The sequence below is a fragment of the Scyliorhinus torazame genome, chromosome 16, assembly GCF_047496885.1.
Source record: "Scyliorhinus torazame isolate Kashiwa2021f chromosome 16, sScyTor2.1, whole genome shotgun sequence".
Taxonomy (NCBI): domain Eukaryota; kingdom Metazoa; phylum Chordata; class Chondrichthyes; order Carcharhiniformes; family Scyliorhinidae; genus Scyliorhinus; species Scyliorhinus torazame.
The window spans coordinates 14,580,898-14,596,716 of NC_092722.1; the positions used below are offsets into that span (position 1 = coordinate 14,580,898).

At 47.3% G+C, this 15,819-nt stretch overlaps 1 protein-coding gene across 2 annotated transcripts in view; it reads left to right on the forward strand.

Annotated features, from left to right (window-relative positions):
• Positions 1-15,819, forward strand: part of LOC140392592 (protein polyglycylase TTLL10-like) — a 185,823-nt gene that overhangs the window by 133,316 nt on the left and 36,688 nt on the right. For both annotated transcript variants that reach the window (XM_072477989.1, XM_072477990.1), the window contains 3 exons: positions 2,902-2,987; positions 10,442-10,613; positions 14,296-14,467. In XM_072477989.1, the coding sequence (XP_072334090.1) occupies positions 2,902-2,987; positions 10,442-10,613; positions 14,296-14,467 (430 nt within the window). The remainder of the gene's footprint in view (positions 1-2,901; positions 2,988-10,441; positions 10,614-14,295; positions 14,468-15,819) is intronic.

Sequence of the window (15,819 nt, forward strand, 5' to 3'; positions counted from 1 at the left end):
GCGTTGGGCTGAGCTCACCACACTCTGCAGTTTCTTGCGATCTTGGATTGAGCAGTTGCCATACCTTCCCTTATGTGAAGCTCTTAAATTCCAGACACCTCATAGGATCAAATAACAGAGAAGAACGATTCTTGATCCAATGTACCTGTACTAACACATTAAAAGATCTGACTAATTATCCCTATTCTCCTGTTCTTTGACCATTTAAAGTATAGATCTAATTTTGAAAGTTACTGTTGAATCTGCTTCCTATTCCAAGGTCAAAATTTGGCTTCCTTTTTTTCAAGGGTTTTAATACAATGAACCAAACAACATAAGCATGGGGAGGGGGGGGGGGCTCTCCATCTACTGGAATAATCAGATGGGACAAGTTGACTTAAATGAGGAGTTCATAGAATGTTTTCAGGAGTTTCTTAATTCAGCACGTTCTGGAGCCAACCAGAGAGAGTAGGCTATACTAGATCTGATAATGTGCAAAAGATATTATTAATTAATGACTTCATAGTGACGGTGCCCTGGATAGCAGTGATCATAATTTAATTAAATTTTACATTCAGTTTGACAGAGAGAAGAGTGGATCTAAGGCTAGTATTTTAAACTTAAATCAGGGCAATTATGTGGGCATGAAAGAAGAGCCAGCTAAAGTGAACTGGCAAATTAGGCTAAGGGGTAGGTCAAAAGAGATGCAGTGGCGGACATTGAAGAGGATACTTCAGAATAAATAGAATAGATACATTCCAAAGAGAGAAAAAATTCCAAGGGGAAGTCCCACCATCCGTGGTTAACTAAGAAAGTAAAAGGTAGTATCAAATTTAATGAAAAAGCACATTATTGCACCGGATCGGTAGCAAGTTAGTAGATTGATGGGAAAATAAAAAAGCAGCAAAGAATGACTAAAAGACTAATTAGGAGGGAAAAATTAGAGTATGACGGAAAGCTAGCTAGAAATATAAAGACAAATAGTAAAAGTTTCTGGAGATGTTTTAAAAAGAAAAAGTTGGCAAAGTGAGTGTTGGTCCTTCAGAAAGTGAGTCTGGGCAATTAATCATGAAAAATAAGGAGCTGGCAGATGAATTGAACAGATAATTTGCATCAGACTTCACTATAAGAGGATACAAGTAACATCCAGAAATAGCAGAAAATCAGGAAATAGAAGCGAGGGAGGAACTCAAGAAAATGACATTCATCAGGGAATTGGCACTGAGCAAATTGTTGGGTCTGTGGGCTGACAAGCTCCTGGACCTGATGAATTTCATTCTCGGGTCTTGAAGTGGCCAGAGAGATAGTTGGTGTGATGGTTTGAAGTTTCCAAAACACCCTAAATTTGGAAAAGATTCCATTTGAATGGAAAATAGCGAATGTAACTCCTTTATTCAAAAAAGGAGGGAGACAGAAAGTAGGAAACTACAGGCCAGTTAGCTGAACATCTGTCAAAGAGAAAATGTTGGAAGCTATAGCCGGGCACATAGAAAAAAAAATCAGGCAGTCAGCAGGGTTTTGTGAAAGAGAAATCATATTGAACTAATTTATTGGAATTCTTTGAATAAATAACATGTGCGGTAGATCGAGGGGAATCTGTGGATGCACTGTACTTTGATTTCCAGAAAGGATTTGATAAAGTGCCACATCAAAGGTTATTGCGGAAAATAAAAGCTCACGGTGTAAGGGGTAACATATTGGCATGGATAAAAGATTGGCTAGCTCACAGGAAGCAGAAAGTAGGTGTAAAAGGGTAATTTTTCTGGTTGCATAATGTAGTGAGTGGTGTGCCACGGGGATCGGTGCTGGGGCCTAAACCTTTTACAATTTATATAAGTGACTCGGATGAAGGGGCCGAAGGTATAGTTTCTGAATTTGCTGATGATACACAGATAGGTGGGTAAGTAAGTTTGGAAGAACACATTAATAGGCTACAAAGGGATATAGACAGGTTAAGTGAGTGAGCAAAGATCTGGCAAATGGAGCTTAATGTGGGGAAATGTGAAATTGGCAAGAAGAATAAGAAAGCAGCATATTATCTAAACGGTGAGAGATTGTAAAGCTCTTAGATGTAGAGAATCTGGGTGTCCTAGTGCATGACTCGTAAAAGGCTTGAATGCTGCAAGTAAGTAGGAAAGCTAGTAAAATATTATCATTTATTGGGAGGGGAATCGAATACAATCATAGGGAGGTTACGCTTGAGTTATACAGGGCTTGGCAAGATCTCAACTGGAGTACTATGTGCAGTATTGGTCTCCTTATTTAAGAAAGGATGTAAATGTATTGGAAGCTGATCAGAGAAGGTTTACAAGAGCAATTCCTCAAATGGGCAGACTGTGTTATGAGGAGAGGTTGAACAGGCCAGGCTTGTATCCACTGGAGTTTCGAAACGGGACTTGATTGAAAGACATAGGACCCTGAGGAGTATTGTCAGGGTGGGTGTGGAGAGGGTGTTTCCTCTTGTAGGAGAATCTTGAACTAGGGTCACAGGTTAAAAGTAAAGGGTCACTCATTTAAAACAGAGGTGAGAATGACTTTTGTCTCAGAGGGCGGTGAGTCTCTGGAACTCTATTCCTCAAACGTCACTGGAAGCAGAGTCTTTGAATATGTTTAAGGCAGAACTCGATAGATTCTTGAAGAACGAGGGGGTGAAAGGTTTTCAGGGGTAGGTAGCAATATGGACTTGAGGTTACAATCAGATCAGCCATGACCTTATTGAATCGCGGAGCAGACTCGAGGGGCCGAGTGGCCTACCACTGCTGCTAATTTGTACGTTTGTTTGGTACACCTGTCTCTCACATACAATAGAGAGAGGGTTTCTACCCATGGCACTGCAAAGAAATGCAAAGTAAACGACAAAATCAGCAGTCAAATCATCAGTTAATGATTTCTCCTTCATCTATTTTACTGAATATTTTCAAGGTTCATGGAACTGGAAGAATTTTATCCTGAAACGTACCGTATGGATCTTAAAAGTGAACGCTATGCTTTCTGTCGGGCCTTCCAAGGTAAGATCCTCTCTCATTTTAAAAAGTTCTTCCTTCTTTCTCCCAATAGTGCTTTTTATTCCATGGCTTTCCAGCTTCCCAGGCCCAGATTCCTGCAGCTGGTTAGCGATACGTCAGATTTCATTGGATTGATTCATTCTGTTATTTAGCACCTGGCTGGACTGTCTCCCTCAGCTTGTCTGAATGCCACTTGGATTGGACGGTTTGAAGTTCTTCCACTGTGGCTGGATATGCAGTTGCTGCACCAACATCGGGCTTCTCCAGGCGACGCGCAATCTCAATCAACAGGGACAAAACCTTTTCCCCAATTTAACAAGGGTTGGCTCAGTGGGCGGGCAGATATAGTTCACAATCGTCTCTTTTCTTATCCACCTTTCAAAGAACAAAGAGAACAAAGAACAAAGAAAAGTACAGCACAGGAACAGGCCCTTCGACCCTCCAAGCCCGTGCCGACCATGCTGCCTGTCTAAACTACAATCTTCTACACTTCCTGGGTCCGTATCCCTCTATTCCCATCCTATTCATGTATTTGTCAAGATGCCCCTTAAATGTCACTATCGTCCCTGCTTCCACCACCTCCTCCGGCAGCGAGTTCCAGGCACCCACTACCCTCTGTGTAAAAAACTTGCCTCGTACATCTCCTCTAAACCTTGCCCCTCGCACCTTAAACCTATGCCCCCTAGTAATTGGCCCCTCTACCCTGGGGAGAAGCCTATGACTATCCACTCAGCTCCCCCTCCCTCCCCCTAACACCCTCCCCCCCCTCGCACCACCACCCTCCCTCCCTTCCCCCAACCCCCTCCCTCCCCCCCTCCCCCCCCCCCCCCCCCCCCCCCCGCCTCACCGCCCCACCCCCCGCCACCTCCAGTGACCTCCGTCTGACATACCCTTTGTGGAATATAAAGTATTGAGGGCCAGCTGTACTGCGACCAGCCATCAAAGTGCACCGAGAGGCAGCAGGTGGTATTGACTTGGCAGAGGAGAACTTTTCTTCTTTGGGTTGAATGACCGTGGGACTTGGAGGGACATAAGATGTCAAATAAATTCCTATGGTGGATTGAGAGCTTGAGCCAAAGTTAGCGTTATGACTTGGAATCGCACTAAGTTCCCACATGCTGCAAGCACAGGTGCAAAAGCTTATTTCTTCAGGGAGCATTACATTTTGAATTTTACAATTTCTGGAACATGTTTGTGTGATTGAATTATACAAAATAATTAAAACTAGTTTCCTCTGATTAGTTAGCCCCTCTGAAATGGTGTTTACTGTTCTGATATCATAGATTATCACAGAATTTACAGTGCAGAGGTAGGCCATTCGGCCCATCGAGTCTGCACCGGCTCTTGGAAAGAGCACCCTACCCAAGGTCAACACCTCCACCCTATCCCCATAACCCAGTAACCCAACCCAACTCTAAAGGCAATTTTGGACACTAAGGGCAATTTATCATGGCCAATATACCTAACCTGCACATCTTTGGACTGTGGGAGGAAACCGGAGCACCCGGAGGAAACCCACGCACACACGGGGAGGATGTGCAGACTCCACAAAGACAGTGACCCAAGTTGGAATCGAACCTGGGACCCTGGAGCTGTGAAGCAATTGTGCTATCCACAATGACACCGTGCTGCCCTTTTATTACATTTTAGATCAGATATTGTTCTCTGGTATTTGAAGGTTTTAGAACGATCCTGGTAGGTTAATGGATGTAAGGTGAAGATTTGGAAAGTCAGTGGAAGGTTTCAGAATATGGACCTGGAGTACGTAAAGAAACGTGACAGTGAGCAATAACTCAAAGCCTCAATGTGGGGACAAAGTGCAGTGTAACAGCAATACTCTTGTGAGTTGAAGGTCAGTAAGAGAAGAAGATGACTGGGTTATCAGGATGGCCACAGATGATGGCACACATCTGGGGCATGATTCTCCGGCCTCGTTACAAAGAACAAAGAACAAAGAAAATTACAGCACAGGAACAGGCCCTTCGTCCCTCCCAGCCTGCGCCGATCCAGATCCTTTATCTAAACCTGTCGCCTATTTTCCAAGGATCTACTTCCCTCTGTTCCCCGCCCGTTCATATATCTGTCTAGATGCATCTTGAATGATGCTATCATGCCCGCCTCTACCACCTCCGCTGGCAAAGCATTCCAGGCACCCACCACCCTCTGGGTAAAATATTTTCCACGCACATCTCCCTTAAACTTTCCCCCTCTCACCTTGAAATTGTGACCCCCTTGTAATTGACACCCCCACTCTTGGAATAAGCTTGTTGCTATCCACCCTGCCCATACCTCTCATAATTTTGTAGACCTCAATCAGGTCCCCCCCTCACATTCTCACTCAAGCGAAGCGAGGCTGGAGAATAGCGGGAGAGGTCAAAAACGAGAACCGCGTAGGGCGCAAAATAGTTTGCAATGCAACTGCCCCGCTCCCGGAGGCAACATCGGGATCTAGCGTGGCAAGAAGCCAATTATCACCACTTACGCCCATTTCCATGTCCAGTGGCCTCCCGTTATTCGTCGGCCTCCCCAGCAAGTGGTCACGCTGGCGCCGATTAGTACTCCTTTTGGAAAAGGGGAACGTGGCAGAAGGGCTTCTGTGGGGAGCCGAGGAGGTGAGTAGCCATCTATGTTCACGGGAAAATAGTCCCACAGAACAACTTCAAGGTCAGCATGGTACTGGATGACATGCCCCAGCGAGTTCGATATTCTGTCGAGACCCTCAGCCATGGCATAGGTGTCTACTCACTCGTGCTGCCTGGTAGGTTATTGACCCTCTTCCTGCACTGGAGGCCTGTCCTCCTGATCACACTCCCCATCGCCAAAATCTAACCAGGATCTTCCAGGATGTAGCATGGATCAAATAACACACAAGGATCAAATAATTATGGGTCGTGCATCAGGTTAAAATAAAGGATTAAAAGTTGAGTGACACCAGAGCTGGTGAAAACTCGCTTTTGTGTGATCCCACACCCTCAAACATCTATTAAAAAAAACATTCAACCCCTCATCACCTGATTGTAACATTGCCATTGAAGTGATTGACTTAGAATTGGAAGTCAGCTTATGCCTCTTTGAATACAGATTGAAGTTTACCATTTCCCAGAGCATACAGATATTTTGAACATTAAACATTGTCTTGCTGCACTGTTCGTAAGGCAAGCATCCACAAAATAAATTTCACTGTGCTACACCAGTTTTACGGACAAGACTGGAAGTCTTCAGTCACTCCCCTCGCCTCACTACCCCCCCCCCCCCCTCACCCCCCCCGCCCCCCCCCCCCCCCCCCTCCTGAGGTGGTGCCAGTGAGCCATAGAAATCTCCATTCTCATTGGTAGGGCTGGAAGATTCCACACTTGCGCTGGGCTGAAAAATTCCAGACACATTATGGACAATTTCTGGGACCAACTATCTGTATTCCAAGCGCCCTGAAAGATTTTGGGCACAATATTGGTTTCGGTAATTTTTTCAGGCATCCATAACGGCCACCTAAAACAGGTGTTAGCTCCCTCTGCTGGCGGGGCTGATGGCGGTAGGGTGCTGAATAAGGCCCCTGAGGTGGACAGAGCGCACCCGTCTTTGAGGCAGAAGTCAAGAGCTGGGGAGCCGCTGTGGGCGGCGATCGTGAGACTCCACAGGCTTGTGGAGAAAGAGAAGATTCTGCCAGGGAGAAGCGGAATTGTGAATGGGAGGGCAACAAGGTCCGAATATACCAGGACATTGGAGCCGAGCTGGCAAAACGGTGTGCAGGGTTCAACAGTGCCGAGGGGGGGTTATATCGGCGGCAGATCAGGTTGTAGTGCTCTGGGGGGCGGCAGCACGGTGGTGTAGTGGTTAGCACTGCTGCCTTCGGCGCTGAGGACCCAGGTTCAAATCCCGGCTCTGGGTCATTGTCCGTGTGGAGTTTGCACATTCTCCCCGTGTCTGCGTGGGTTTCGCCCCCACAACCCAAAGATGTGCTGGGTAGGTGGATTGGCCACGCTAAATTGCCCCTTAATTGGAAAAAATAATTGGGTACTCTAAATTTAAAAACAAAAGAAAGGTTGGAGTGTTCTACCCGGCGATGCTCTGGGTGACGTATCAAGGTCGGGAATATAATTTTGAGACCCCAGAAGTGGCCAATGACTTTATCAAGGAGCGCAAATTGGGGGAGAACAGAATAACTGGGAGACGGAGGTGCTGGCACCCTGGAATAATGGAGATTACGGGGAGAGTGGGGGTCAGAGGGAGGTTTTTTTTCCTTTTCCTCCGATGTGGAGGGGGATGCGATGCGGCAAGGTTGGAGAAGAAACATGGTTAGGGGCAGAGAAAGGGGCCATCTTGGATGGACCAGGTACAGTGTGAAATTAACGGGGGTAGAGCCGAAAGGGGAGGATAGCGGACGGTAGAGGGGAATGCAATCCCCCCGGTGAAGCTGATAACATGGAATGTGCGAGGGCTCAATGAACTGGTGAAAAGATCTCAAGTCTTTGCTGACCTAAGGAGTTTAAAAGCGGAGGTGGTCTTTCTGCAGGAGACACACCTCAGCGTGAAGGAGCAGGTTAGGTTAAGAAAGGGATGGGTGGGGCAGGTTTTCCACTCGGGGCTTGATTCAAAGCTACGGGTGGGTGGCCATTTTCACAAGCAGGAAAACGGGGTTTGTCAGCTCAAAGGAAGTGAGGGGCCCGGGTGGGAGATATGTGATGGTGACTGGGGTATTAGAGGGGACGCCGGTGCGGTTGGTGAATGTGTATGCACCAAATTGGGATGATGTGGGTTTTATGAGGGGTTTGCTGGCAGCGAGCGCGGACTTGGCCATCCCCCAGTTGATCATGGGAGGAGATTTTAATTGTGTCCCAGAGCCGAGGGTAGATCCGTCGAGCCCCAGGTCAATGGGCAGAATACGAATGGCAAGGGAGCTGGGTGGGTTTATGGAAAAGATGGGTATGGTGGACCCGTAGCGCTTCAAGAACCGGGGGGAAGGGAATATTTATTTTTCTCACATGTTTATAAGGTGTATTCAAGAATCAACTATTTCAGGGTGAGCCGGGAGGTTTTGGTTGGGGTGGAAGGGGCAGAGTATACGGAGATGGTCATCTCGGACCATACGCCCCATTTTCTGGAGATTTGACTTAGATCGGGACGGGAGCAGAGGCCGGGGTGAAAGCTCAATACGGGGTTGTTGGCAGATAGAGGGTTTTGTGATAAAGTGCGGGCTGTGATTGGAGATGAGGTAGAATTGAACCAAAATGGGGAAGTGTCGGCGGCCACAGTTTGGGAAGTACTAAAAGCGGTGGTCCGGGGGAAGATTATCTCGGTCAGAGAAATATTGAAGATACGGACAGGGGTAGGGTGTGTGGGTAGGGGGAGGGCAGCACGGTAGCACAGTGGCTAGCACAGTTGCATCATAGTTCCAGGGTGAAGAGGGGGACATGGACCGGTTTTTAGATGAACTGGAGTTTCCACAGTTGGAGGAAGAGAGGAGGCAGGCGCTGGAGGAGGCCCTGGAGCTGAGGGAGGTATTGGACAGTATAAGGGGTATGACGTTAGGGAAGGCCCCGGGGCCCGATGGTTACCCGGCAGAAATTTATAATGAGTTTGCAACTGACCTGGCACCACATCTCTTTGGGGGCCTTTAATGAAGCGTTGGAGAAGGGGGAGCTGCCGGAGACGATAACGCAGGCACCAATCACGTTAAAATCAAAGAAGGAGATAGGCGTTATGTACAGGAAGTGGAGAGAAGTGGGGCTGGTTAAGGTGAGGGATTTGTACCTGGAAGAGGAGTTTGCCAGAATAGAGGAACTGAAGGAGAGGGTGGAGCTCCCAAGAGGAAGTGAGTTTCGATAACTGCAGGTAAGGGACTTCGCGTGGAAGATTTGGAAAAATTCCAGGTTGCTGAGGTACACTCTGGTGGGGCGACTGCTGCTTCTGGACATGGAAGGGGAGGGCAGGATCGGAGGCATATACGGGTGGCTAGGAGAGCAGGGAGGTGAGCAGGTGGTGAAGATTAATGAGAAGTGGGAGGGGGAGCTGGGATGGGAGATAAACTGGGGAGAATGGAGAGAGGCACTACGAAGGGTAAATGCGAGCTCCTCGTGCGCGAGGATGAGCCTGATAAAGTTCAAGGTGGTACATAGGATGAATATGATTCAGGCAAGAACGAGTGGGTCCTTCCAGGGAGTGGCAGACGAGTGAGAGAACTGTGGGCGGGGACCAGCGAATCACACACATATGTTCTGGGGCTGCGAGAAGTTGGCGGGATTCTGGGCGGGCACGTTCGCGGCACTAACAAGGATAGTGGGGGGGGTTGGACCCGGACGCTTTGGTGGCGGGATTCGGGATATCAGAGAAGCCGGAGCTGATGGAGGGGAGGAAGACCAAAGTTGTGGAGGAGGGTGGTGAAAAAAGAAAAAAATCTGTACAAACTGTACAGTTGTGTTTTGGGAGTTCGCTCCCCGAATTGTTTATGTTTTGTAACCTTTTATATAAGTTTGGGATAAAATACATTTAAAAAAAAGGTTTGACCTGGTGCCAGGAGTGCTGTTGCTCTGAACATCACAGCATTCCCAAGGGCCACCCCTGACTTCCAACCGGCCACTGAGGTAAATGCGTCACCTGCTGTTGTGCTAACACATATGGATCAGGCAAGGTAGATCCATTGTTTCCCCAGAAGCTTCAGAATGTTTTTCCGCTGCTGGATTTGCTGACTCATGTCGGAATACAATTCCTTAAGGCACCGTACAACTGAGTAGTGATCAGGTATGGTACCTTTTTCACTGTCAGCCACGTATCCTCACCCTCATACCCCCCGGATCAGCCGAGGAAAATTACTGCTTCAGGTATCGGAATCAGCTTTTGCATGACTACACCTCCAATCACCCCAAGCCATCAACACCTTTGCAAATGATGGCAAACTGGACTAATCCAGATGGAGATGTGAAGTACATTTGCCCCTGGACAACTCTGAGTGACATTCCTGGGGAATAAATGTACTGTGACTGGACTAGTAGTTCAGAGGTCCAGGTTAATGCTCTGGGGGCATAGGTTCAAATCGCACCACGGCAACTGGTAGAATTAAAATTCAATCACTAAATCTGGAACAGAGAGCTGGTCTCACTAATGGTTACCCATGAAACTCTTACTATTTATTGTGAAGACCCGTCTGGTTCACTCATGACCTTTAGGGAAGTCTGCTATGCTTATTTGTCTGGCTTACATATGACTCCAGACTCTCAGTAATGTGGTTGACTCTTATCCGCTCTCTTCAATGGCCTAGCAAGCCACTTAGTTCAAGGAGAACTAGGATGGGCGAGAAATGCCGGCCTTACCAGCAACACTGCCATCCCAGAGCGGAGTAAAGAAAACAATGGAAAGAGCTGACCAGAACAGGATGGGTGTATTTAACCGCTTGTTGATATGCAAAGTTAGTGAGCACTTCCTCATGCTGGTGTTTATTTCCTGTTCCTCCCTCTTTAATGTAGAAGGCCAGACGTGGATATCGAAACCTGCTGAATCAAGCCAGGGCAGAGGAATCTTCCTCCTGAGGACTCTTGAAGATATGATGGCCTTCTGTGAAAAGCTGGAAAGTGTGGCGGAGAATCCCTATTTCAGAATGCGTTTCTACAAATCTCCTCTTAACAGAATAGTGCAAAGGTGACTTGGGAGATGGTGGCGTGGCGGTAATACCACGGGACTAGTCATTCAGAGGCCTAAACTTGGGGGGGGTGGGTGGGGAATGGGGGGTGGGGGGATGGGTTCAAATCCCACCATGGCAACTGGTGGAATTTAAATTTAATCAATACAATCTAAGATAGTTTTAGTAATAGTGACCATGCGACCATTATCGATGGCCATTAGTGATGCACTATCAATTACGACGAGACGAGAGTAGAGAGTAATCGAGGCTTTATTAAGCAGAGACGTGTAGCCTCCTGCAGCTGCTGCCGAAATGGCTGTAGCCCGGTGAGCACACACATTTATACTCCACCTACTGGGCGGAGCCAGCAGGCAGGGATCTACCCCCGTACCTGAAGTACAGGAGCCTTACCGTATTACATCTCATATGTGATATATACAACAGTGGTGACTACCACAATTAGAAAAAAACATCTGGTTCTCTAATGTCTTCAAGCAGGCTTGTCCGGCCTTTTCACTTGGTGGGGGGGGGGGGGGTCACATTTCAATATTGTTCCCTCTCTCTCTCTCTCGAGGGGCTGATGAGCAAAATCTTGAAAGATAAAGTTTGGCACAACATCAGATATGCGTATGAAAAGAAACAACTTGCTGAGCAACAAAAAACACTGAATAATAAATAAAGATAAGTGTTGGAGTGTAGTCGGGTGAGAGTGTGTGTTTCTGTCTCACTCCCAGGCTATGAGAGCTCACTCAGCCTGGGAGTTGAACCCTGTTATGAATGCTCCTTCTGTGAGAAGCAAGTGCTGGCATTGGACTTGAACCTGGAGTTTCTGGTCCAGAGGTAGGGGGCGCTACCACTGTGCGACAGGACCTCCTTATCTTTTGGGGTGAGAGTGGTACATGGATAATGATAGAACTAAGTCTTTATTTGGTATGAAAATTGGAATGTCATGCATCAGTGGTAAAGGAGCGTTAAGGACAAGCTTCTTCAGACCCGGCCCAGACAGGCGACCCTGACTCTGTATACACAAGTGTCAGACATCCCTGAGAGGAACTTAGAAGGTGCAGTGTCAATTGTGCGTCATCCTTCTCTTGCTCTCTTTCCATCCACCAGACCTGCTCACAGGAGAGTATGAATACCTGAGCAATAATCAGTTCTGTAGTAATTGCGGCAATACAATCACTCATAAACGTTGCAGTACCACTTTAAGAAGATTTCAGGAAGGCTCCAATAAGTCTCAGTAACTTCCTTAGTTTCTGCATTGTTGTGGTCTTGTTACACAATCAGTTGCTAGGAGATACAGCAATGGACCTAACTGAAAGGAACACACCTTTCTTGCCGCGCCTGTTTTGTACACGGATTGAGCCTATTGTGTGTCATGTCCTCCTCCTGATTACATTATACGGAAGACGTTGCATTTAATGAATTATGCAAGTACTTCTTGTCAATAAGCAGCACTATTTGATTTGGGTGTGGGTCCATTCCTTAATTAAATAAGTAATTGGTGTTCAAATGTGCATCAATGTAGTGAGCACAAGCTCCCTTAATGCTTTCACATTTTTGTCCTATAAACTAGGCTTTGAGCCTAAGTTTGGACATAGGGGGACTGGAAAAAGTACGGTTTCGGGAACGCTTGGCGGGGTGTTTCATGACAGTGTCAATGCCGAGATTGACACTGCTATTCAACGGCACTTTGCCGTTTTTTGGGGCCTCGGAGAATTTCTCCCGTCGAAGCCACACTTTGAATGTTTTCCGGAGCTGGGAGCTGAGCTCACCAGCAGGGCCGTTTCCTCACAGATCAGGGCACCATTTTGAAAGGCTGTCCTGATCTCTGCACCACCCCCCCTTTCAGGGCATGCTGCATTCAGGACTTCCCCCCCCCCCCTTCCCAGCCTTCACCCCACCAACTTTCTGTGGCCCCCTCAAACTACACCCTCAACCCCTTTCATGGGCTTGTCCCCAGGCACTGCCCCTTGGCAGTGCCAACCTGTCACCTGGGCACTTTGGTACTGCCAACCTGGCACCCTGGCAGTGCCCAGGTGGCACTGCCAATGTTCCTGGGCTCCGCCACACCCGGCCCACGATTGTGGAAACTAGTACTAAATGGCACCTGGCTGAGGCCTCGCAGGCACGGCATCGACACCTGGGCGCCGGGTGAATCCGGTGTCGGGATATTGGAATGAGCCTAATGTCTCATTTAAACATCATTATCTAATGGTGCTCAGTGAAGGCGCCAGGAGCCGGGTGCCACACGGGAGGTTTAGCGGCCGGAACGAAGCTCGATTTGAGGCTCTCCCGTGATTCACCCCTCGCGCGCAGCCTGTACGGAGCCGGACAAGACACAATGGGAAAACTGTGGCTGCGCTTTTCAAAGGGCAGCACTCTAGCATTGCGGATAGCACAATTGCTTCACAGCTCCAGGGTCCCAGGTTCGATTCCGGCTTGGGTCACTGTTTGTGCGGAGTCTGCACGTCCTCCCCGTGTGTGCGTGGGTTTCCTCCGGGTGCTCCGGTTTCCTCCCACAGTCCAAAGATGTGCAGGTTAGGTGGATTGGCCATGATAAATTGCCGTTAGTGTCCAAAATTGCCCTTAGTGTTGGGTGGGGTTACTGGGTTATGGGGATAGGGTGGAGGTGTTGACCTTGGGTAAGGTGCTCTTTCCAAGAGCCGGTGCAGACTCGATGGGCCGAATGGCCTCCTTCTGCACTGTAAATTCTATGATAATCTATGAAAAGGGAGTACAGGCATGAAAGCACAGAGCCATTGTATCTTTTAAGGAAAGTGTTGATAAATATTGGGCCATAGAGGAACATAGAAGACTAGGGGAAGGAGGTGGACGAGTGGGGTCAGCTTTGCATTGTTCCAGCAAAGAGCTACCATTTTAAAACATTTTTTTTTAGAGTGTCCAATTCTTTTGTTCCAATTCAGGGGCAATTTAGCGTGCCCAGTCCACGGGTTGTGGGGCGAAACCCATGCAAACACGGGGAGAGTGTGCAAACTCCACACGGACAGTGACCCAGAACCGGGTTCGAACCTGGGACCTCGGCGCCGTGAGGCAGCAGTGCTAACCACTGTGCCACCGTGTTGCCCTGCGAAGAGCTACCATAAGGCATGATGGGCGGAATGGCCTTCACTGCTGCTGTAAAACTTCCCTGGTTCTAGGTGGTCGTTGGATGAAAAGAGTATAAAGTGTCTCTGTTTTTTAACAGTGAGACCTTCACCCGGATAGTCTCCCCAAGAAGAGACTGGGTGGGATTCTCCGATCATGGGCGTGACGGGACCCGTTGTGAGCGGGAACGGATAATTTGCCGTTCCAGCCAAAAGTCCAGCTGCACCGGAAAATCCCTGCCGCGAACAAGGACGGATGTTTTCGGCCAATGGATGAAACAATAGAGGAAATAATTTTTCCCCCCATTACTTGTGATGTACTGACCAGAGCATCGAGAGAAATGAGGAAAACCGCAGAGCAAAAGTGTGAAGAAAAACTAGGAAAATATGAAGGAAGACACCCACCACATCAGCCCAACCAGTTAACACATGTAACTTTGTGAAAAATGCCATCGAGGGAACCAAATCTCAAAGTGGAGTTATAGAATAATGACTGATTATGATATGAATAATGCCTCTTTAGATAGAGAGTGTGAGTGAAATGTCTGTCTGTTGAAATGTACCAAAATGCCTGTATATTTTACTCAAATAGGTATGTTGCCCAGCCCTTGCTCCTAGAAGGTAGAAAGTTTGATGTCCGCTCCTACTTCCTGATCGCCTGCACCTCGCCCTATGTGACTTTCTTCTGCCATGGTTATGCCAAACTGACTTGCAATGAATACAATCCGAATTCTGATGATCTGACCGATCACCTTACCAATCAGGTAGGATGAATGGGGCCTGAATACTAGTGCATTGGTCGCCCTCCATTCCGTAGTCATGGCACGCCCCCTCCATGCCCATGTCCAATTTCAACCCATGTTCTTGAATTGACAACATCTGTAATAAGCACTACTTCTGGGAAGAGCTTTCATTTTGTTTATTTCAAAATAGTTGAGTCAGGATTAATATCACCAGCACGGTGGCTCAGTGGTTAGCACTGCTGCCTCACGGCGCCGAGGTCCCAGGTTCGATCCCGGCTCTTCGCCACTGTCCGTGTGGAGTTTGCACATTCTCCCCGTGTTTGCGTGAGTTTCGCCCCCACAACCCAAAGATGTGCAGGGTAAGTGGATTGGCCACGCTAAATTGCCCCTTAATTGTAAAAAATGAATTGGGTACTCTAAATTTATTTTTTTAAAAAGATTAATCTCTCATTTATTTCACGTTATTGCCTTCTGAGAAACCCATGTGTTTGGAAACAGCATTTGCAGTGTGCATGAGGCAGATTATTTCATTTGCTATCCCCATTAGAGGTGGGGAGGACTGGCACAATTGGCTTTTGGGTGCCATTTTATGTTGGCTGAGGGCAGGGCAGCCCAGCTCTCAACTTTACATTGTCAGAATTTGTTTAATATGAATAGTTATGAAGCAGAATGCACTGCATGAAAAGATGGTGGGAGCAGATTCAACAGTGGCCTTCAAGAAGAATTTGGATATACATTTAGAAAGGAAACATTTACAGTTTACGTGAAAAAGTGGGAGGAATTAATAGCTCTTAACTGAGAGATAACAAAGACACAATGGGTTGAATGGCCTGCTTCTGTGCTGTCTTAATATTGCTTCATACTGACCTCTCGAGATTTGTCAGTTAGCTTGAAGATGATTCTTTATTTGCCACCTTCAGAGTTACATTAAGTTTGAAAGATTTCTCGACAATAGTGAGAGGAACAAACAGATTAAATGGACTTCAACAAAAGCTGAGACATTCATGTTTAAAGCGAATGCCCGATAAATACTAATGATAATTGTTCAAGTGGGGTTCGGTGAGCAATTTTCACTGAGATTGAGAGTTTGAATTTCGGGGATACCCCAGCTGTTCTAAAAGGTTTCATCTCAGTTTGAGGCAGGGGAGAGTGTGGAATATCGTTTATCCTGCCGGGCCATGGGAATAGATCATTGTAGTAGATTAAGTATAAGGAAAAGCAAAGTAATTGAATAAAAGTGACATCAAGGGAATGAGGAAATATGGGCATAAGGTGGGCATATTTATCCCGATCTCCTGACCCTTTAAATAGGCTGCCGTTCCTTTTGTTCTTGACTCTCTCTCCTCCTCCTCAAAGTTCTGGTACATCCAAGG